General features: G+C 41.9%; 1 protein-coding gene across 2 annotated transcripts in view; it reads right to left on the bottom strand.

The window, feature by feature from the left end:
- The window catches only part of FAN1 (FANCD2 and FANCI associated nuclease 1), a 35,960-nt gene that overhangs the window by 9,515 nt on the left and 1,405 nt on the right, over positions 1 to 25,040 (bottom strand). For both annotated transcript variants that reach the window (XM_075575861.1, XM_075575860.1), the window contains exons 2-10: positions 21,615 to 22,966; positions 20,195 to 20,335; positions 18,384 to 18,585; positions 14,898 to 15,131; positions 12,219 to 12,350; positions 9,580 to 9,688; positions 8,904 to 9,023; positions 7,382 to 7,546; positions 6,731 to 6,896 (exon numbers count right to left, since the gene is read on the bottom strand). In XM_075575861.1, coding sequence (XP_075431976.1) covers positions 6,731 to 6,896; positions 7,382 to 7,546; positions 8,904 to 9,023; positions 9,580 to 9,688; positions 12,219 to 12,350; positions 14,898 to 15,131; positions 18,384 to 18,585; positions 20,195 to 20,335; positions 21,615 to 22,911 — 2,566 coding nt within the window. In that variant the 5' untranslated portion in view covers positions 22,912 to 22,966. The remainder of the gene's footprint in view (positions 1 to 6,730; positions 6,897 to 7,381; positions 7,547 to 8,903; positions 9,024 to 9,579; positions 9,689 to 12,218; positions 12,351 to 14,897; positions 15,132 to 18,383; positions 18,586 to 20,194; positions 20,336 to 21,614; positions 22,967 to 25,040) is intronic.

Below are 25,040 nucleotides of genomic sequence, written 5' to 3'. Positions count from 1 at the left end.
CTACCTCACACAGTGTAGCTCCCGCGGACCGCACAGCACGCCTCACATCTCCTGCACCTCACACATCTCCCTACCGCAACCGGACCGTGAGGCCGCAGCCTACACTCACACACCATGGCAACGATGTCCCTCCCCCTATCCCGCTACCTCACACAGTGTAGCTCCCGCGGACCGCACAGCACGCCTCACATCTCCTGCACCTCACACATCTCCCTACCGCAACCGGACCGCGAGGCCGCGGCCTACACTCACACACCATGGCAATGATGTCCCTCCCCCTATCCCGCTACCTCACACAGTGTAGCTCCCGCGAACCGCACAGCACGCCACATCTCCTGCACCTCACACAGCTCCCTACCGCAACCGGACCGCGAGGCCGCGGCCTACACTCACACACCATGCCACCAATGTTCCTCCCCCTATCCCGCTACCTCACACAGTGTATGACAACACCTACCACTGGAAATCAGATGTTCGTTGAAATAAAATATGTTTTCCTAACTATTTTACTGTCTGTATAATGTACACAACACTCACCCACACAAAACCCCCTCATACACACACACACACACACACACGCACACGCAAACATCCTGTCATTCTATGCCACACACTACACTCAAAAACATGCCATTTTTAACATGTGTATGACCAACAACACGCACTCACACACGTCACACACACAACATGCCTCATACACACACACACGCCATCACACACCAGCAACACACACACATGCTCTCACACACACCACACACCATGCCACCGATGTCACTCCCGCTATCCCGCTACCTCACACACTCTACCTCCCGCGGAACAACCAGCACGCCTGACATCTCCTGCACCTCACACATCTCCCTCCGCAACCGGACCGCGACGCCGCGGACTACAGTCAAACAGCATGCCACCAATGTCACTCCCGCTACCTCACACACTGTATGACAACACCTACCACTGAAACTCAGCTGTTCCTTACAATAAAATATGTTTTCCTAACAATTTCACTGTCTGTATAATTTATTCTAAAACACTTCTCACACCACCACTCACACACAACACTCACCCACACAAAACCCCCTCATACACACACACACACACGCAAACATCCTGTCATTCTATGCCACACATAACAACAAATCACACCTCACCTTCACCCTCATAATACACACACTACACTCAAAAACATGCAATTTACAACATGTCTATGACCAACAACACGCACTCACACACGTCACACACACAACATGCGTCATACACACACACATGCCATCACACACGCCACATACACACATGCTCTCACACACACCACACACCATCACACACAACACACACACAAATACACAAACACATGCACACACACACGCACTCAGCAACGCCACACGCCCTCAACCACGCAACACACGTACTCACACACACACACCAACCTCCTCTGCTGATACAACACACAAAACAACACTTCAACATAACCTTAACTACCACACACAACACAACCACCACTAAACAAACACACACACCCAACCCACTGTTCCAATTACCTACCCTTCACCATACACACTACACTGAATACAATGCACATTTACACGTCTCACCACCCACTCCCATTGCACATCAACATCCCACCACACACAAACATATACAACAACACAACACCTCCGCTACTAACACACCTAGCACAATAAATCACCTCTTCCTTTCAATAACATATTTTACACAAAACATTACTATTTACACATCTGTCTAATTTATTGCACACAAACACTCAACTAACCAACACTGACACACACACTCACACACCACACACTCACTATCACATCACACACTCACTCATCCACACACACACCCCACACAATCAACAATCACACACAATAATTACATACACACACTATTCTGCCACACACACAGCCAACATTAACACAAAACAAAAACACACACAACATTTCAACACCTACACAAACGCACACCAAACACAAATAAATACCCCTCACCTCACACAGTGTAGCTCCCGCGAACCGCACAGCACGCCTCACGTCTCCTGCACCTCACACATCTCCCTACCGCAACCGGACCGCGAGGCCCCTTACCCCGCTACACCATGCCACCAATGTCCCTCCCCCTATCCCGCTACCTCACATGAGTGAAGATATACTTCACAAAGCACAGAGACACAACCCATCACTCAATGTTACCTTTTCACCTGACATTTTCAACGAGGTACTCATATTGTTAGAAGATACATGTCTCTCTATCAATAACAAAACACTACTTCAATTAGGTCTAGAAGCTCCCCAACGTCATCATCACGATGTACTCAATACAGACCTTATGCGAGAGAAACAATACAATATTTCCATACTACAAGAATATGTTGCCACAAGAAAACCAATGTTAATTCCACAACAACTTAACACCTATGACAACATCATGCAGCACATAAACAACGAACAAGGTGCAATCCTGTTTCTTGATGCTCCAGGTGGAACAGGCAAAACATTTCTCATAAATTTACTCCTTGCAGAAATAAGAATGCACAATCATGTTGCACTTGCACTTGCATCATCTGGCATTGCAGCCACTCTTATGGATGGAGGAAGAACTGTGCACTCAGCTCTTAAATTACCACTAAACATTGCTCATGAAGAAAACCCAACATGTAATATTACCAAGACATCTGGCCAAGCCCGTGTTCTTCAAATTTGCAAACTTATTGTTTGGGATGAGTGTACCATGGCGCATAAAAAAGCACTTCAAGCCCTTAATAGAACCTTGCAAGACTTGAGTAACAATAAACAAATAATGGGTGGTGCTGTCATTCTTTTAGCTGGTGATTTCAGACAAACACTTCCAGTCATACCACGATCCACACCAGCAGACGAACTTCATGCATGCCTTAAATTCTCTATTTTATGGCGACATGTCAAACATTTTCCATTAACAACCAATATGCGAGTACAACTTCTCGGCCACTCAAATGAACAACTTTTTGCACACACACTTCTTCAAATAGGTGAAGGCACTTTACCTACTGACTTAACATCAGGTGAAATTGCTTTTCCCACACTTTTTTGTCACATGATGACATCACTTGAAGATCTCATACATCACGTCTATCCAAATCTCTTACACAATTACACAAACCACCAGTGGCTCTGTGAAAGAGCCATCCTTGCTGCCAAAAATACTTCTGTCAATGACATCAATCATCAAATTCAAGACATTATTCCAAACACAATTACTCAATACAACTCAATCGATACAGTTGTGGATTGCGATGAAGCCGTTAACTATCCACCTGAATTCCTACACTCCCTCGAACCATCAGGGATGCCACCACATCATCTTCGCCTCAAAGTTGGAGCACCCATCATGCTACTTCGCAACCTACACACACCTAACCTTTGTAATGGAACCAGACTGTGCATAAAAACATTGATGCCCAACCTAATTGAAGCTACTATCTTAACTGGCAACGCCAAAGGCCAAGATGTCTTCATCCCCCGCATTCCACTCATTCCTACAGACATGCCTTTTACTTTCAAACGGCTACAGTTCCCCATCAAACTAGCTTTTGCTATCACCATTAACAAAGCACAAGGACAATCTATAAAGTGCACTGGTATCAACTTAGAATCACCATGTTTCTCCCACGGCCAGTTATATGTTGCGTGCTCTAGAGTTGGATCCCCCCAACAATTGTACATCTTTGCTCCAACTGGAACTACCAAAAATGTCGTTTACAAACAAGCATTACAATGAACATTGACTTTCCTCAATTTCCATGAACTCTACATATTGCCATAAGAAATTACAAAAAAATGAAAGACACTCAATACACTACTGTCATCTTTTATTACTACATTATTTTACAACACACACTTTAACATTACATCAAATACACTCCTCTCAACAATGGACATTCACATCTTTCAAGAAGCATTTCCAACAATAACATTTTCAAAAATAACTACCGTAACAACTAACATACACTTCAAACATTTGCCCTCATATACATGTGCTTTCTACTACTGTTGATTTACAAACACAATTCTAACTAATATTACATAACATTGGCATCACATTACAACTTTCACATACAACATTTACACATACTTATTCACACTTCACATCCCGGGCAACGCCGGGTTTCTCAGCTAGTAATGTAATAAGGTAAATAAAGAACGTTTGGGGGCCTGTAGAAGAGCTGAAACCACATTAACGGCTATTGTATTTTTGCATAACTGAGTTATGACAAAATTAACAAAAGTTCTTCATGTTGACACACATTTTAGTAGACAGACAATAGAGAGCTCTTCAAAAGATGTGGTGATCATCATACACGTGAAGACGAGACTTTTGAAATCTCTGTACACATGGTTACATTTACAGTATTAAGAGATCTCCTGTATGTCCACTGAAAGTTATCACCACCTACCGCAAACCTCGACTTCTGTAGGATACATATGTCTAATGGGACGATGTAAAATGACATGAAAATGTTAGGAACAATCATGTTTGTTCTTAGTAAATCAAAATGTGTTTTTTTTTTTTTTTTTTTTTTTTTTTAAATAAACTATAGTAATGTGTGTTTGTGTTTTTAAAACAAAACTTTTGTAGATTAAGATTACTTTAAATACCGGGCGTGGCCATGCCATAAATCCATATTTAAAATGTTATTTCTATTTTTTTTTTAGATCATGTTCTAAGTATGAATCAACTTTCTTTGTACTAGATTTGACGAGCTCAAATTCAGAATGTTAAAGGAAATAAGCACAGAACACAATGAGGAATACAACAACGGACTTGAAAATACAAATTGTAAATCCGAAAAGAATATGGATATTCCCCATAATATTTCATAAAGGTTCAATACCTTTCCCCCTGAGAAATCTTTTGATTTTTTTTTTTTACAGTGTTATTCATTTGTGTATACAATATTTACCTGAATTTCTCATTTGTGATCTTTGCTTTTACATTTCAAGTGATAAATGAAATATGAACCAATGAACGAAATGCCGGCTTTCTGCAGCAATACATTAGAGAAGAAAAGGGATGGGTATCTTCCTTCAAGCTGCAATCCAAGCTTCGTCCCTCTCCCGTGTTTAGAAGTGCTGAACTGTGTGATGGAATAACAGCTTCCCACCCCAGGGTTCATTTATTTTAATAACTGGCTGTTCAGAGACCACAAATGCTGATCAAGCCTTTCCGAGCACAGTAGTTGTAAAAAGAACTGTAGACACTACAGCAGGGGCGGCCATCCAGCCCTCCCCCGGGCCACCGGCAAGTCGGGTATTGGGGATATCCCCATGATGCAGGGTTTAAAACCGCCAGGATGTAATCCGCAGCACCGCCCCCGGAAATTAACAGTTCAACTCCAGCGACCCCCGGCTTTCCATCTATATTAAATGGGAGGGGGATGGCGGGGGGGGGGGGGCCCAAGGAGTGACTGCGGCTTTCACATTACCTCTCCATTATAAAATCTCAAGTACATTCAATAGAAGTATTGATTGTGGCTGGGCCTCAAATATGGCGGCAATTACAAATAATGCAAATCTCTTCAGATTAGGAACTACTGCAGAAATTGGTCCCTTAACTAGTATGTATTGTATACCTTACCTTGTACCAGGGGTGCGCAAAGTTTCTTACATGCGCCCCTGTCTCTTCTCCGGCACGCGCCCCCTCCCTGCACGGCTCCGGCGTCAAATGACGTTGCAGGGTCGTGTTGCCATGGCAACGTGACATCACGTGACCCCACGGTGTCATTTGAAGCCGGGTTGCTATGGAGACGCGTTGCTGGAAGGGAAGTAAAAGTTACAGAGGCCTCACTCGATCCCCGGCATTTTAAATGCTTTCGGGGAAGCACGGGGCCTCTGTAACAGCCGCGCCCCCAGGGGAGGCATCAGATTTTCTGGGGGGGGGGGGAGGGCGCGGCCCCCCACTTTGCACACCTCTGCCATATACAAAAGGAGGGAGTAGGGGGTATACCACCTTTTACTTGACCAACAAGTAGTTGATATGTTACAAGCTTTCGAACCTCTTGGGGTCCTTCAACGGGTAACCTCCTGTGCAAAAAAAGGACATACACGGCTACCCAGCACTCTTTGCTTACTATTGTATACCTTGTGAGCATTGTTTATGTTTTGGAGTTAGACATTTCTGCTTAAATGTAATGAACATATATTGAATTATGAACCAAAACTTGCTAATGTTAGACAAGGTGTTACATACATGCCTCAATAGTTTCACTTTTCTGCATATCCAATTACTGTTTGATAGGGACTAGCTTTAGTTTGAGAGTTGTATGGCTATAAAAACTATGCAAGGAAACACATATTGGAGATTGCCCTGTGGGTATAGTCATTAGCGACTACATGCACACCAGGCGTATTTACCTTTACACTTTTTCCTGCAAGAACTGCCATGATATTATTATAGCTGCCTGGAGATCTGGGTTACAAGGTCTAATCATCGCGCAGGGAATTGGAAAGAGAATAAGAAATAAACAGGGGTACGGCTGTGAAAATAAAAATAAGCAGGTGTGCAACAGAAGAAAATGATAAAATCAAGAACACCACCTTGTGCCTAATTTATATACTGTGGGGGTTATTTTCTTAAAGATATTGAGTTGTTACAGGACAAAATAGCTCTATAAAAAGTACATATATATTTTACAATTATACATATGTGGATACACACACGGACGAACACACACGGACGGACGGACACACATACCCACCTTGATCAAAGCCCTGCTGTCTGTAATGGGCCAGAGCCAGCTCCTCAACTGAACACATAACAGTGGAAAGACCGATGTCTTCTCCTGCGTCATCTGCCAGATCCTCCATTAAAAACACAGATTTCCCCATCCCGGTCTGAGGATACATTCTCCCTTTGATGGTAACCTGAACACAAACCAGATGTTTATGAGTTTTCCTACAAGACACCGTGATTATTAACACACCACAATTCTAACCGTGCCCTACAGATAAAGCGACACTCGTCTTCATGTCCACACCTTGAACGTGATATCTGCAGCTGAGACACAAGGGGCTGGATCTACTAAATAATACACCTTAGGGTGCATTCATTTGAATGTGCCATATGGTTCCTTAAGACACCCTTTAGTACATCTGATCCTGTATGGCTTATTCTCAAAATTGCAGCAAGCCCCATTGACTTCAATAGGACTTTCCGTGCCTAAATTGACGCTGTAGCGGTTTATAGAATAAGAACCTCTATGATTTTCAGATACCGAGATAGGTTTGGGGAACTCGATTCATACACAGATGCTCCGACGTGGATGTTTGTCTTTACAGTTGTGATAAAATAAATCAATTAAGATGGCACCAATGTCATAAGATCACTTGGTGACTAATGACTAGCTCACATGTGGGACGTCCTCCACAGCCATCACCGGCAGATCACGAAGCAGGTGGCGGAACTTTTTGCAGCTTGGCGAGTCTCTCATTCGCACTGCGCGCTGGTACAGGGAGAGCTGATGGCCCGTACGCACATAAGGATCCGATAAGCCCTCCATGATAAAGTCAATGGCCTGAGGAACAGTAAGTTTAGCCAATGTTACGGAAGAGCCCTGCACACATTACAGAGAGGATTGCAAAGATACGTAGGATGATGTGTACAGTATATCTGGGAGGGGACACGGTAAAAAGAGCAGGACTTCAGCAATGGGATTAGGTAAGGAGGCTGAACATGATCATGTTTTTATATTTCAATATGTGGGGTGGGGGAGGGAGAAGGATGAATTTCAAGAAAATGATTCATTATATTAGTTAAGGAAAAAAACAAAAAAAAAACCCATATAAAAGGCATCTCATTGAAAGCAAAGGGCGTTCCTTACAGAAATCTGCTGCAGTTCAGACTTTGCCCCAGATTTGCAGGCAGGAGACTTTAGTAAGTGACTTTACTAGAGTGTGCATTCTTCACTCTAGAATACAGCTAGGCTGTTTTAGGGTAACACTGTTTGGATTTGGGTTTTACATAGTTGCAATCATATCATTTATTAGTCAAAAATACAGATCAGACCTATAATTAAGGCTGGCACAAGGCACGCAATGCATATGTCATTTAAATATCTTCACTTTTCATGAAGGGCACATTTGCCTCCTTTAGACAACCAAACGAAATGAACCCCCTTAGCCACGTACTAAAAACCAACCCCTTCTAAGCTGCACTGCAGGAAGAATACTCAAGTCCTTCTGTTAATTGTCAACAAAAAAGTGTGTCGGTGTAAAGTAGTCAATTTTAAATAAAAGATGAGCGCGTCGGTCTTACATTTCATGGAGCCGTCAAAGTGGTCCGATGTTTTGGCTGCATAACCGCAGCCTTCCTCAAAGCAAATGGGATTGTGCATGTAAAGTGGCAATTACTAAAAGGAGTGGCTCAGCTTGCTGCATATTTTATTTTTTAACCACAATGAGCTGCACCATGAGCTGCACCATGTTCATTTCAGCACCGAGCACCCCCTGGTTTACGAGATACGTACCAAGGAAAAAAACAAAATGGCGCTACAATCTCCTGTGTTACGCCGGCCAATAGGAAGCCGCTATGTCATCTCTCACGGATTCCCATTGGCCCGCATGATGCAGGGTTAAAAACAACCAGGACGTAACTGAGCAGCGCCGTCCCCGGAAATTAACAGTTCAGCTCCAGCGACCTTCGGCTTTCCATCTATATTAAATGGGAGTGGCCAGGGGGTGGGGGGCCCAAGGAGAGACTGCTGCTTTAACATTACCTCTCCATTATAAATCCACTTTCTATGCAAGAGTCCACTGTTCCTCTAGTGAGCAAGATGTCCAGGCAAACACAGCGTTCATATTAAAGGGTTACAGTTGACCTAACCACCAAGCAAAATGAACTATACGGTGCTATTCATAGTTCACCAATGTTACCTTCTGCGTGTGCTTCAAATGTTGGTGCAAGTTGAGCGCCAGCCGATCCCACCACCGGCCTCTACTGTCAGGGCAGTAAATGTGCTGAGATAAAAGCCTCTGCAGCAACTGCACCGCCTCCTGCAGCATTAGAGAAACGGTCCTTCCGTTAGCAAAAACATTAGGGCCCATATTCTCTAAGCAGTGCTACTCCATACAACATCTTATGATGCAGGAAGACCCCTTATGGCCTATTGAAGTGAATGGGAGTGTAAGTTATCCTCCAGTGCTGGAAGGTGTGTACTGGAATATCACAGTTTAGGAAATATGGCCGCAAATGAATAGCTTGTGCGGGAAAAACTTTTCCTAATTGGGGAGGTGTTTTTTTTAAATTTAAATACACAACAGTTGTACCTAAGGTTTAAAACAGGATGCTGTTCCAAAAAAAAGTCACAAATGACAATTTAAAGTGGAAAAAAAAAAAAGACGTTATACAAAGTAACTTTTTGCTACTCTGGGGGCAATTCTGTTACTGCAGAAGCAGCCATTCGGTCCTTATTCGTCCGAAAATCCCCAAAAACTTCAATGCGGATTTTCGGCCAAAAATAGCATATATACTGTAGAACAAGGCCCTATACCATTCAAAAAATTGTAAGCAACACACACACAATAAAAAATGCCTACAATTTAAACGTACCTCATACATGTGTAGCCTCTGTAGGATCTCTACTCCTCGTGAGAGAATTTTGGTATAAACCCAGCCAACAGTGAAGCAGCGCAGATACACGGGCAGCTCTGCATGGTAACTGTGTCATTAACACGTTAGTAACATTGGCAATAAGAACAGCAGTGCAACTTCCCTGCCCTTTTTTTCAATTAGTGAACACATAGGGTACTATACAAGAAAAGTTCAACCTGAGTATTATGATTTTTACAATCTAATGCAGTAACATTAAGCTGGAACTAATTTTGTATAGTACCGCTTTTCAGTCTTGTGTGTGTTTTTGATTAAATAGTCTTAATGTGTATCCTATGTCCCTTTTTCTTCCATAGCCAAATAACATTAGCATTGTAGAAATAGATTTTAATGGGTGATTTATATATATTTAATAATAAAAAAAAAAAAAACCCCACACAAAAAAAACTCCTTCCCAGAAAATAAAACAAAATCTAACTCACAAAGTGTTCGACAGGCCAACTCCGGTTGTACCATAGGATATTAAGGGGCTACAAGTGGCTAGTAAGTCTTCTAATCTTCGCTCACAAATCATGTCGTCAACACTGCCCACTGGAGCGTTAATGACCCAGGAAGACAAAGGACTATGAAACCACAGCTGCATTGAATCTGAGCCTCTTCAGTCTACATATGCGTCGTCCCAAAGGCGGACACCCGGCAGCCCGCGGTGTGAGCCGTTTGCTGATATTTGGTAATGTTAAAGCTGCAGTTCAGTCAATATCCTGCATGTGTGTTTTTTTTTAAATAAATCAGTTCTGTAGTAAGAAAAAATACTTTTAGCATTTTCTGTTTTAAAAAAAACAACTTTGAAAGACCAATTTTCTTGTATTCTATTTTAACAGCCATTTGCTAAGGTACTGCCCCTTCATGTCCTGACACAGGCCCTGGCACACCCCTTTGTCAGCCTTGCCCTCCCTCTAGCACATGTCAGTGCAGGAGTGCTCATGAATATTCATGAGCTTCCACTGAGAGACTGAAGCAGAAGAAAAACAGATCCCTTCACTAATTATGTCACCAAATTTTGCCTATCAATACATGGAGAGCGAATTGACCTGCAGCTATACAGTTCTTTAGATAATTAGAGATTGCACACATGAAACTATTGAAATAAAAAGACTGAACTGCAGCTTTAAAGCTGCTCTAATTCAATCTGAAACTCACCAGCCCTTTTATCCCCTGTCCCCAATGTTTAAACTTACCTGCCCTTATAGATTGTATGCTTGTTAGGCAGGGTCTCTTCTAACACATTGCAGGTCTATTCTACCTCTCCCAACACAACTTTAATCTTGTCTGTAAATGTTACACACGCCAATAATCATACCTCTAACTGTCCATGTAATGTCTGATACAGTAATTGAATGTATAACCTCTGTTCATTTAATGTAACCATGTATTGTTGTTATCATAACTCTATGCCCAGGACATACTTGAAAACGGGAAGTACCTCTCAATGTATTACTTCTTGGTAAAACATTTTAGAAATAAATAAAAGGTGCTAAAAACAACATATGCAATCTTTTTTTGGGTCATCTCATGTTCTGTTGACCTACAACGACTATGGTCTTAAAGGAACCTGACTCTTAAAGCTGCAGTTCAGGCAATATCCTGCATGTGTGTTTTTTTTAATAAATCAGTTCTGTAGTAAGAAAAATACTTTTAGCATTTTCTGTTTTTAAAAAAAAAAAACAACTTTGAAAGACCAATTTTCTTGTATTCTATTTTTAAAAGCATGCTTGTTGCTATAGCAACCATTTACATTCCCCATATCTAAAGATGTCGCCAAACTTTGCCGATCAATAAACGGAGAACGAATTGAACGGCAGCTATCCAGTTCTTTAGGTAATTAGAGATTGCCCACATGAAACTATTGAATTGAATTAAAAAAAAACCTAAAAAAAAAAACGGGAGCTTGAACTGCAGCTTTAAGTGGGCTTGCATACTTTTTAACTCCTGCCATGCGTTGCACGGAATGGGACGACATTCGGTCGCAGCCGTCCAACCGCGACCAACTCTATACCGGCATTTAGCAGCAGAGAGACCCTCCGTCGTATCTGCTCTGCCACCCGCTTTGACAAGAAGGTAAGTTTTAGGGTAGGGGGGGTTTGTTTTAAGGTAGGTTAACTGTAGGGGTTTTAGCGGAATGGGGCTCAGGGTAAAGGGTTTTAGGGTAAGGGGTTAAGGTTTTTAGGGAATAGGGTAGCTATTATAAGGGGTTAACATTAGGTGGTTTAAATAGTAAGGTTATTCACTTAAGTTAGCGGCGAAGCGGCCGGCATCCATGTGGCCTGGCGGGGGAGGAGGTGAATCGCGGCCAAGCGCCGGGGGTTATTTGGTCGCAGCGAAACGGCCGCAATCTAATGTCCCAGAACGTGCATTGCAAGCTGACGACAAACAGGTTAAATATATATACAAGTTTATCTTACTAGTCTGGTACGGTCAAGGAGAAGGACATCAGAGAGACCTTTAACTCTTCCAATAACATCCATTTGCAATAAGGAATTTTATCAGAGACAAGACAAAACAATAATACATTTTGTTGCCAAGTATTGGAGAGTTACCATAATAAATGATAGAGCTGGACAATACTAATGGTAACATACCTTAGTGATGGCTCATTCTTCAGTCCATCCCACTCTTTCCCGGCACTCTGATAAAGCAAATGTGCTTCCTCCCAGTTACCATTAGTCATTGTAACTATAACCTCTATCAGCTTGTGCATGGCAGCTTCATATCTAAGGAAAACCAGGAGACACAGTAAAAAATAAGTGTTTCCTTCTCTTGCACTACAACTAAACTGTAAGACTATTTCTTATACACATACTGTATGTATATAGAAAAATATTTGATGACCCACCGAAGGTCAGTAGCTAAATATATTACTTGCCGACAACTAAACTGTTACCAAAGTACTTGATAAAGTGTGTAGTACTGAAGGTGCGTCTCAGTGATTAAAGGCACTGACTCCGATAACAATGACGCCGAGTTTGAAGCAGGTTCAAATCACGGTGTCGGCCCCTTGTGACCTTGGGCAAGTCACTTTATCTAGCTGTGCCTCAGGCAACAAAAACATACCTCATCGGGGCAGTGACTGTGTCTGTAAAAATACTATGTACAGTATTACCGTGCTCTATACCGTAATTGTGAACCGCTTTGATGCCCATTGGGAGAAAAGTGCTATATAAAATAAAGTTATTATTACTTGTCTTACAGCGCTCAGTCCTATTTTATTAATAACAGTTTCTGATAAAGGTCCCGAAGACATCCAATAAATATACTTCACTAGCTTTGAGAGCGCCTGACATACCTTTTATTGTTGCTCATACACACTGGTTATTCTCCAGGTTACAGTAAACCGGAGCTTTTGATATATTTATGTTAGATGCGAGTGCATCTCCCTATGGATGCAACTCCGCATTGAGTTCTGCACACTGAGAAACTGCACAGGACCTTTTAAAGTAACCGATTTAAAGAAAACAAAGGGAGGATTAGGGAGTGATCACAGGGCCACACTAATTGTGTAAAGTGATAAAGTATATAATAATAAAGGTAATTGTAAATGTGGGTGCAAACTGTGAACTGATAAGTGAATCAGGCAAAAAGAGGGGGAAGGGGAACACAAAATGAATGAGTCCCCTAAAGAATTCACTAACTGCACACCTACATAATGTGAAATCTAACTTTTAATAAATTTACTTAAAACATATATTACCAAACGTGGTGTACTATGAGTTTTAAAAAATGAATTAAATGGACAATATCGTGCAACCCTGTCAATAAATGTATGATTGTACAAACCCAGGTGCAATATTCCTTGGGTTTGACAGGACAGTGGATGCTGTAAGTCGGGGTATTAACCCCTCTGGAGTTAGTATGCAGACTGTAGGTAACCGTATCCTACTCAGTGAGCCTTTAACTGGTCAAAGATCCAGCAATCCTGCAATGATATATATAGCAGCAAACACCTATAGTTGTATTAAATGCATATGCTTGAAAGGTGACGCTGACACAGGCACAATCAATAGAGAATAACCCTCAGTATAGTTAAGCTAGGACTCACAGTACCATTGACATAGAGTTACCCAGCAGAGAGGCTCTAATTGTGCATATATCATGTATTGTATGTAGTAATTTGTCCCTGAAGAAGCTCCTTTGCTGGAGGGAAACGCGCGTTGGACGCGCAGTTGTGTCAGTCTCCTACTTCGAGCTGGTGTTAATGTAGTGCCTTAAGTCTCCTGGCTCTATTTATGCAGACGGCATTAGCTGGATAATATAACAACAGGCAGTGAGTCTGCCTCCCTGCTACATACAATACATGATATATGCACAATTAGAGCCTCTCTGCTGGGTAACTCTATGTCAATGGTACTGTGAGTCCTAGCTTAACTATACTGAGGGTTATTCTCGATTGATTGTGCCTGTGTCAGCGTCACCTTTCAAGCATATGCATTTAATACAACTATAGGTGTTTGCTGCTATATATATCATTGCAGGATTGCTGGATCTTTGACCAGTTAAAGGCTCACTGAGTAGGATACGGTTACCTACAGTCTGCATACTAACTCCAGAGGGGTTAATACCCCGACTTACAGCATCCACTGTCCTGTCAAACCCAAGGAATATTGCATCTGGGTTTGTACAATCATACATTTATTGACAGGGTTGCACGATATTGTCCATTTAATTCATTTTTTAAAACTCATAGTACACCACGTTTGGTAATATATGTTTTAAGTAAATTTATTAAAAGTTAGATTTTACATTATGTAGGTGTGCAGTTAGTGAATTCTTTAGGGGACTCATTCATTTTGTGTTCCCCTTCCCCCTCTTTTTGCCTGAACCGATTTAAAGAGACAGATTTTAAATATAACCGAAAATATAAAACCTAATGTTTCTGGCAATTAAAGAATAGAAAATATTTGTTTCTGTTCTGGTTGGAAATATGGCATTGATGTATGTATATCTTTATATAGCGCCATCCATGTACATAGCGCTTCACAGCAGTAACACACGTGACATAATATAACACATAATGGGAATAAGCGCTTCAGACATGAAGGAAACATTAGGAAAATTAGTCCCTGCCCCGAAGAGCTTACAATCTAAGTGGTAAGTAGGGAGAACTTCCCAGAACATCCTACGGTCTCTGTAGGTGCGTCTACACCTCAGTGCATATGAGGTGTATTTGGTGTATGAAGCGCAGGGGATAGACAGCCACGATAAATTAGAAATGACTGAAATCCTATGTAGATTAACCCTTTTGCCAAAGCCTGTTCTCCTACCTGATGAGATCTTCTCTGTCCTGGAATATCTGAGTTGTCCGATTCACAGTGTACGTGGGGAACGTCGTGCGTCCCATGTTCACCATGAGCACTGTGGAAAGCTGCGTTTGGCCACCGCTCGCAGCTTCTTCCACCTCCATGGAATCAGTCAAGGAGAACAGGAGGAGAACTCTGGAAAACACGGCGCGGGGAGCTCTGCACACCCGGACAGCTCGTCCACAAAGGTATTTTGCCCTGGGAATAAAGGAAACACTTTGAATGTCCTGCGAAGAACGCTTTAGTAACAAGAGGGAGGGGTTTAGTAGTACCCACGCACGTTTTAACATAGAAGAGTCCTGCCTGCAGCACAATGTTCTTATAACATTGAACAAGTCCTTCCGGGCCATATTTACTAAGCAGTGCCAATACATAAGGCAGCTTATATCCTCTTCACTGGCATGGGCCAACGGGTGTCTTGTGGCATAACAAAATATATGGCCCACTATGCCCTATATGCTTTAGACCAGGGGTGCGTGAGATTTTTTTTGTGGGGGGCGTGGCAGTTACAGAGGCCCCGTGCTCTTCCCCAAAGCATTTAAATGAAATTCCGGGGAGCGCACCAGGCCTCTGTAACTTACATACCTTGGCTTGGAGGGACGCATCGCTAAGGCAACGCGCATCAAATGATGCCACGGGGTCACATGACCTCGCGGTGTCTTTTGACGCCGGTTCCTAGGTAAGGGGGGTGCGAGCACTGGGGCTGAGCAGGCAGGGGGGCGCAGAAAGTTTGCGCATCCCTGCTTTAGACAGACAAACACCCAATACCAAATATGCAATAATAGCTACAAAATAACCCTGGGTAAGACACTTTGGTTCATATGGAATAGCACCGCGTAGTAAATAAGACACCTCATGGCAAAGGACGTTACTGCCCATACACTTCAACGTGCCATAAGGTGTCTTCTTGCATCATAAGATGTTGCACGGAATAGGTTAACACAGATACCCAGCAAGCTCAAACTCCCCCACCCACCACAAAGTGAATATATATTTATGTCAACCAGAGAGCTACTGAGCGTGGCAATTGTATATAACAAGAGACAGGGGGTGCCCAATGCTGCATCCAATTGACAAAACATATAAAGTAAAATACTTCAATAATAATAATTGGTTATTTAGTTAACCCTTTGGCCAAAGGCGTCATAAGCCTGCATACCAACGTCAAGGTATAACCAAAATAATGCAGGTCCTACACTACACTGTGAAACCTTTCCTTTTACCTCTGTGAGAGGGGAAAAAACCATAATGGGTCTTGTTCCTGCAGCAAGTGAAATGACCTTCCAAGTTAAAAGGGTGAAGGAGGAGGAGCGAGCTCTGGGGGAGGTGCCACAGCCTCCAAAGAGACATAGGTTAACACAGATACCCAGCAAGCTCAAACTCCCCCACCCACCACAAAGTGAATATATATTTATGTCAACCAGAGAGCTACTGAGCGTGGCAATTGCATATAACAAGAGACAGGGGGTGCCCAATGCTGCATCCAATTGACAAAACATATAAAGTAAAATACTTCAATAATAATAATTGGTTATTTAGTTAACCCTTTGTCTCTTGTTATATACAATTGCCACGCTCAGTAGCTCTCTGGTTGACATAAATATATATTCACTTTGTGGTGGGTGGGGGAGTTTGAGCTTGCTGGGTATCTGTGTTAACCTATGTCTCTTTGGAGGCTGTGGCACCTCCCCCCAGAGCTCACTCCTCCTCCTTCACCCTTTTAACTTGGAAGGTCATTTCACTTGCTGCAGGAACAAGACCCATTATGGTTTTTTCCCCTCTCACAGAGGTAAAAGGAAAGGTTTCACAGTGTAGTATAGGACCTGCATTATTTTGGTTATACCTTGACGTTGGTATGCAGGCTTATGACGCCTTTGGCCAAAGGGTTAACTAAATAACCAATTATTATTATTGAAGTATTTTACTTTATATGTTTTGTCAATTGGATGCAGCATTGGGCACCCCCTGTCTCTTGTTGCACGGAATAGCATTGGTATTTATTCTAGTGAATAGGCATAAGGTGTCTTATCGTAGAGCACTACTTGGTAAATATGGTTCTTCCTGCGATTCAGGTGCTGAATATTAGATTGTAAACTATATGGGGTAGGGCCCCATTGTGTTTGCAAATTCTATTTTGTAAAGCGCAAAGTAAAACATTTTCAACACTAAATATGTTTACATTTATATTCAGTTATTAGAGAAACAGTCCTTCAAACCCGAGCTCTGCCATTCCCTGTATCGGATATAAAAAGGAAAGAGCACTCACAGGATTGGAATTACTTCCATGGGTGCATACATGAACACAGATAAAGCAGTCTATGTGGAATATCAATAAGGAAGGTTGAGAGCATTCACATGGACTTGTATAAAAGTGCATTTATTATTAAAAAATAATCAACGTTTCGGTCACATTCTTAAGAAAGGTCCAGATTGGGAACGAAACATCAACCATTTTAAAATAATAAATACACCTTTATACAAATGCCCGCGTGTGTTCTCGACCTTCCTTATTCCTTGTATCCAACACCTTTATTTTTTCATTAAATGGTTTCTGCATTACTGATCCCTGCACATATTGTGCTCACTTAGTATTGAACATCTGCAGGGGCAGAAAGACGCAGCGAGTATGGATTCATTTTCCAATGATGCAGCAGAACTACGATAGAACGTTTTCTGCCGCTGCAGTTTTTGACAGTCACTACATAGGCACAGAAACGGGTGTATTGCAATAAAAAATAGGACACGGCATTACTGGTTTGTAGAGGCATAAATAAATCATCATAAGCTGGTTCAGAGAATGTAAGCAAAGCAGAGAGATACTGAACAACATTTAGGGGTCTACTTATCAATTTCCTTGCTGCAAAGTTGATCATAAATCTGGCCCCAGCCCTGAAGGGATCCCTGTTATATACCCCTTAAGCCCGCTCCTTTCATTTTGGATATGTGAGGAGAGGCCTGGTTTTCCCGGGCCCATTTTGTCAAGAGGCCCGGCCCCCTCACAGTTTATTGCCGGCCAGAAGGGTCCTCCCCTTTGTTGACCAACACACACCTGGAAAGGGGGAAAAGGAATTCCCCAGGCCTTCATTCTATGGGCCTCAGCTGGGCCTGGATGGCTCTCCAGTTCTCCAGCCATTTTTACCCAGCAAGACTCCTTTTTGTGGGCCTCCTGAGGGCTCCAAGCAAGCCCACACACCCGTTTCCACCATGCTCCATGATGCCCAGGACCATTATCACCTTATACCCCCCCAGGCTCATTGCCTCCTTATATTCCCCACCCTCTCCCACTGCTTTTTCCTCCTCTCCAGCACCCCCCACTTGTTTGATATCAAACAATGAATGACCCCTGTGGTGTGAGCATTAAATAACCTTACTCAATGCCACACGAATAGAATTGCTGTATCTCACTTTAAATGCCACATATATGATTGAGATATATGGTTTGAGCTTTACTTTTTCAGAATCACTGCGGCAATGCCAGGCTGGTTTTTGCCCATGCTGAATATTGAACGTTGTTTTGACAAACGTAGGAATTCCTCAACCAGCTGCTGCTTTTGGGCACCCGGGTTTGCCAAGTGAAATCCCTTCGCCAAGGTCTTCAGATCTGGTGCTGGGAAAAGATCCAGAGCTTCTGAGAGTTCTTGTAATTCAGAATCTACAATGGGCAAAGTTGTGTGATTAATGCTACAATCCACACTTGTTTCTGTTTCAGACAATCAGATTTCCACTATGAAGGCTTTCCAGATTGCTCAGGGAGCCAAAATGTCAGAGACAGGAACGTCCAAGCAGGGGTGGCCAACTCCAGTCCTCAAAGACCACTACCAACAGGTCAGGTTTTCAGCAAATCCCTGGTTCAGCACAGGTGGCTCAATCAGTTGCTCAGTCATGATGACTGATTGAGCCAGCTATGCTGAAGCAGGGCTTTCCTGAAAACCTGACCAGTTGGCCACGCCTGGTTCAAGAGATCCAGGGAATGTGGGAAAATAGTCAATTAAGAATCAGAACGCGCCAGTGGAATACATAAAGGCCGGGGTGGTGGATTATAATTTCATAATTAAGACCCTTGCTCAGTACAGAATGTGACTGTGGGTAGGAAAGGCCATCAGCATAATAAGATAGGTATTTCATTATTGCTGATTAACCTTAGAAACTGCTGTACGGATGGTTCGCTTATCTAATAATAAACTGTCCTATTTTGTTAGTTGCATTTCTGTTATACTTTCCCATAAGACACCAGGCAGAGCATATGCCCTCAGAAAGAGAATAAACGTGTTTCTTTTAGGTTGTTTACTTTTCATTTAGCTCATCTTGCAAATCTGTGTAGCGAATAACATTTTAATTGCCAGAATGGGAAGTATACGCTCAGGTTGTGAGACCCTGTGAAATCATGCACACACGCCTCTTTGCTAGTTTACTCAAAAGCAAATGTTTGCGAATAAAGCAGTGCATTTTTTTCATTTAGACTCTAGTGTTTAATAATTATATGTACTCTTGTTGTACCTAGACAATATGTAATAAAAGCTTTCGGACCGGCTGTTACCCTAAAGTCTTAGAATGGGGTTTCATTTCTCTCACACCGGGAGTCACAAAGCCACGATCCAAGACATCACGGCCGATATGCCGGCAATTGAATTTGACTGGAATGGCAGTTACCGCCAGATGGGGTGCGATGTCCTGCAACGCGGCTACATGACTCCCGGCCGCAGTGTACTAAATCCTGGTGTGTCCCATTGATATTAGAGACTTCAGCGTATAACGCATTGGGGGCCATTTAGTTGGAAAAGAGGCTGCAGTGTATTCAATGTTAAATGAATCTCTAGAACTAGTGACCGGATGAGAGCTCAAATGATGCAGAAGACAAGCCCGTTAAAACAATATTTTTATATTGTATTCCTAGGCTGATTTATATAGTTTATAATGACTACTGTGCTGTGTTGTTCTGTTCTTTGCCTTTTTCACCCCATTGTCATGTAATGCAAATTTGGGAAGTTATCAAACAGATACTCATGGGAATTCTGGTCCATATTCACTACATGGTGTTATGCAATAAGACAACTTCTGGCCAAATGGCACTGTACAGCCCATTCAGGTGAATGGTTATAAGGGGTCTTCCAGAACTGGAAGATGTCTTAAGTCAGAGCACCAGTAGGATTGCTGCATCTCTGCTTTTAGTTGTGCAGGAATATAACATCCGCATGTTTTCTGTACGGCTTTGGATAAGAGACAATAGACACAAAAGAAAATGATGTAATTGCGAGTCACACCTGATTGCAGAAACCCATTCTGCACCAGTTCTTCAACGAATGGCACCAAATCAGAGCCAATCTCTGTATATTCTATTTTGTTTATCTTTATCCAGTTCAGTTTGCGTTGAAAAAGTCTCACATACAACTTCTGGCTGCCAGCTTCAAGTTTTGGTTATTAGATTTACACCGGAAAACAAGAGAGGAATTGGCAAACAATTACAGGTGGGAAAACATTTATATAATTCAGCAAAACTGATAACAAGGAAGTATTTATATTTTATAACAAAGACAGAATCCTTGGGTTTTTTTTTATACCTCAACATTTTTTAAAATGCCTACGTACACTAAATGATTCATATAGGTTACTTTCATTTTCAGAAAGCCGTCTTTGATTAGATATATTTATGACTAAAGGGCACCAACGTTCATTTGTCATATTTCTAATTTCCACTTTTTCTAGACCAGAGTTCTAATTTTTGTGCTATTCTAGAAGAAGCCAGAAGGATTAGCAATACATGTAAATGCGTTTATTTTACACAGCAGTTGTGCAGCAGCAGAAGACTGTCCTCAAACGTATGCTCTGAATCTTCAATACTATTGCCCATCTATCTAGAGATAGAAGTCCAGAGTATTTATGGCTATGTAATTCTGGATGTTCACCACTAAGACAAAAGTCAATGAAGCAAATCAAAAGAATGCAATAGGTAAGGGGTGTGAAAAATACGGCACGGCAAAACATGTTATCCAGCCCTAACTGAGGTGCAGGGCCATACCCGGTAGTGAGAGACTCCATCAGAAGTGGGCTCAACCTCCGCATGAGAGAGAGAGAAGGGGGGGGGGGGGGTGAGGAGATTAAAAGGGTGGGAGTGGGGATAGTGAGAGAAAGGAGAAAGGAAGGGGGAGAGTGAGTATGAGAGAGCATTTAAAGAGAGAAGTTGGTGAGGAAGGGAACTTGTGGGTGACAAGCAACATGAAGTGGGGCCCGCAAAGCTTACCAAAGCCCGTGAAGTAGCACGCCAGCCAAAAATCTACCCACCCCAGCTATAGGTACTACCGCTTAGCGAATGTGCTACATTAACAAAAACATATGAGAGATGCACAAATACATATATTTCTATAAATATTTAATACTGGTATTTAACAACTGCTACCAGCTTTAAGTTAAATATATTCCAGGCAAGCTCCGCATCAGTCATGGGGCAAAAATGTGGCAAAATTGGTGGTTATTCAGTTTTTGTTTTTTTAAACAACTTCTGCAGCCAGGATTGATAAATAAGTCCCTTTTGTGTCTCTCACCTCTGATGTAAATTAACATTCTTACAAAAATATATTTATGGTACTTTTGCTACAATATTACAGCACATTTCTGTATGTCCATGGAAAATTGTCAAAGTTCAGTTAAATAATAAAAACTAAAATAAAGATAAATAAAAGATACCTGAAAGCTCATGGAATGCGGTTAAAGTGCGAATGTCTTCTTCACTAAAAAGATTCATATCTTCTTCACTCTCCATCACGGTTTGGAGCACCATTAGGAAGTTCCTCAGGTAATACGGGTGTCTCGAAGCGTGTACCCCACACTCTTCTTGCACACTACTGCCATCTATTCCATGTTGTAAATTCTCTTCTTCACCCTGATAATCCGTATCGTCAAAAGGTTTCAAAAATTCATTGAGAACCAGAAGATCTTCCATGGGAAGAAGCTCAGCGTTGTCCTTCACAGGGGAATTGACTGTAAGTTCATCACATTGCTGCAGTGAAGCTGCCGGCAAAGCAGAGATTTCAGGAACACTGTGTTTTGCTTTTTTACAACGGTTGGTCTTCCGTTGAATGTTGTCCTCTATCTTATGCTTTCTAGTTTCAGTGCTACAGTCCACTAACTTATCATCCGGTGATCCAGGAGATAAGTATTTATCACTACATAGTGGCGATTTGGGACCCTTCTCAATAACATGACCGCATATCAAGGCATTATTCCTCTCTTGTGAATTATTATGATTTGCACACACTGTGGCCAAGGTCTCATTGTTAGTATTTTCTGTCTCTCCACTACGTATAAGGATCTTGGGTTGGGTACTTGTGTTACCACAAAGGTTTTCTTCACGCAGAGTACTTAATCTAACATCACTTGTACCTTCAGTGGGAATCTCGATGCATTCAGCAGCAGCTACTTGGCATTGTAACTCTCTGCGTGTGTCTCGCTTCACACTGCGGGTTTGGTATCTCCTAGAAAGTTTAGACGAAAGGCTTTCCAATGGCACGGTTTTCCCAATCTGCACTTGTGTCTCTTTAAAAATGTCTTTTACTGATAAATCTTTATTAAAATAAGGACTAGACGGTTTCACACTCACATCTGTCTGAACACATGGGCTCATATTAAGATCTGTCTTTATCAGGCCCCTGACTTCTTGTGATGGCTTCGGGCTCATGCATGGTATGTTTGACTGCACAGAGGCTTCATCAACCAGTATAACATCATCCTCCAGCCCATCCTGTTTTTCTTTCGGACATGCTTCATCAAGGTGCTTGTTCAACCCAAACCTTGGCACCATTTCACCACATAGAGGGCAGGATAGCTTTGCAGGGGGCGCATTTTTAAAGAGTGCAACGATCGACTGAGACTTTGAAATTGTGTTAGGCAACAGTTGATTTTTCTGGGTTACATTTGACCGTTTTTTAGAGAGGGATAAACTTTTGCGCGATTTTTTCTTCTCAGGAGACTTGATTTGTGACATATTTGAAAGAGGAATATTTGCATCTAATGTCTGGCTCTGTATATAGTTTCATCTCCTACAAAATGAAAAGCAAATAGAAATGTATGGGCAACAATGCATTTTAGTCTAAACCTGTTCAAGCTACAACATAATTAGAAAATAGGGTGCTGTGGGAAATAGGCACCCCCCAAACAACAATACAAGAATAAAAAGTGTGTATTTACAACCTCCATATCCCTTATTTAGCCGGCAATTATATTTGCTCAGATGATTAGCACTCAGAGAGTGCGGTTTAGCGTTAGCTTGGCATATTAGGGTAAGGCTAAACAAATCCTTTATCTACCCAGCAGCTTGAGAAGGCTAAACAAGTCCTGTATTTACCCGGACCACCAGGTAAATAGCCTCTGCCATACAAGATCCAAGCTGAATTAGTTTCCAGGGGTGAAGACTATCTCTTATCTGTAGTTTGAAGTCAGCGGTGCTTCCTTTGGAGACCATGAGGAAGCTGCACAACCACAGTGAAACGCGAAGGGTGATTGGAGTGGACGGAAGACTTTGTGGCAGTACCGAGCACCGTAGACAAACATCAGACCGGGCATCTGCAGGAGGGTGGAGTCAAAGCGTGGTAGAGAACAACACTGACACCATAACTGCACTGATCGGAGGCTCAGGTGACCTTTTTATATCCCAATGTTTTTTACTCACCTTTGTTTGTGGAGTATGTTACGCAAGTTTTTAATTTTATACATCGCGTAAAAGCTATTCTGTACTATGACTTTTCCCCCCTCTCTTGATTCATTAAGCATCCACAGAGGACATACTTCAAACTACGGACAAGGGAAACCGCTTCACCCTTCGAAACGTTTTGATTCACATCTACATCTGTGAGTGAACTGAAGATTACCTTGGCGCACCATTCTGTGTTTAGACGTTTTGCACAATTTTTCCCCCCTTTTTTCTATTATACCCTAAGATTATCTGCGCCCCAATTCATCTTGGATATTCCATTACAGACCCTTAGAAAATCTGACTGTTTGGAGCTGCGTTCAATATATGGGCTATACATTAACTTTGATCACTTAAAGACACATAAAGGATTTTTAATATTGTGAAGATATTTGCGCTAAAACACTTTTCTGCCATACAAGAACCTGGAACATTACTACGAGTTTATTTAGGCCAATGCCATGACCTTAATGCATATAACTCAGCTCCCACCCAAAAGGATGCAGATAGATATATAGCTATAATGAAATGAGCAGAGTTCACAGCACCAATAGAAAAATATTTTTAAAACTTACTTTTATTGAAAAGCAGACATAAGACAGGTAAACAAGCAATGTTTCAGGTCACACTGACCCCGTCTCAAGATCTGATCAAGAAAACTTGAGAAAGGGTCAGTGTTACATAGTAGATGAGGTTGAAAAAAAGACATGCGTCCATAAGTTCAACCTATGCTAAGTTTAGACAACGGATACTTTATCCTATATCTATACTTACTTATTGATCCAGAGGAAGGCTAACAAAAAACTCCTTTGTACCATCCTTGGGATAAATAGTTCTTTTGAAAGCTCCTTGTACTGTCCCCAAATATATTTGTATATAGTTTTCATATCCCCTCTTAGACGCCTCTCTTCTAATGTAAATAAATCTAATTTAGCTAGCCTCTCCTCATAAGTTAGATTGTCCATACCCTTTATTAAATTTTGTGGCTCTTCTCTGCACTCTATCTAGTTCCATAATGTATTTTCTAAGGAGTGGTGCCCAAAATTGTACTCTATATTCAAGGTGTGGTCTTACTAATGCTTTGTAAAGGGGCATAATTATGTTTACTTCCCTTCCATCCATTGCCCGTTTGATGCAAGATAAGATCTTGTTTTAGCTCCATGACTTTGGGCACTATTGCTAAGCCTGCTGTCTGCAAGCACTCCTAAATCCTTCTCCATCAAGGATTCCCCCAATTTATCCCCATTTAATTTTTAAGTCGCCTGTTGATTCTTGCTTCCCAAATGCATACCCTCACATTTATCTGTATTAAACCTCATCTACCATTTACCTGCCCAAGTTTCCAGTCTCTCCAAGTCCTTCTGGAAAGAAATTACATCCTGCTCTGATTCAACTACCTTGCACAATTTAGTATCATCAGCAAA

Source organism: Ascaphus truei, chromosome 18 (genome assembly GCF_040206685.1).
Source record: "Ascaphus truei isolate aAscTru1 chromosome 18, aAscTru1.hap1, whole genome shotgun sequence".
Taxonomy (NCBI): Eukaryota; Metazoa; Chordata; class Amphibia; order Anura; family Ascaphidae; genus Ascaphus; species Ascaphus truei.
Note: the sequence above shows the minus strand (reverse complement) of the source record. Positions and strands in the feature narration are given on the sequence as shown.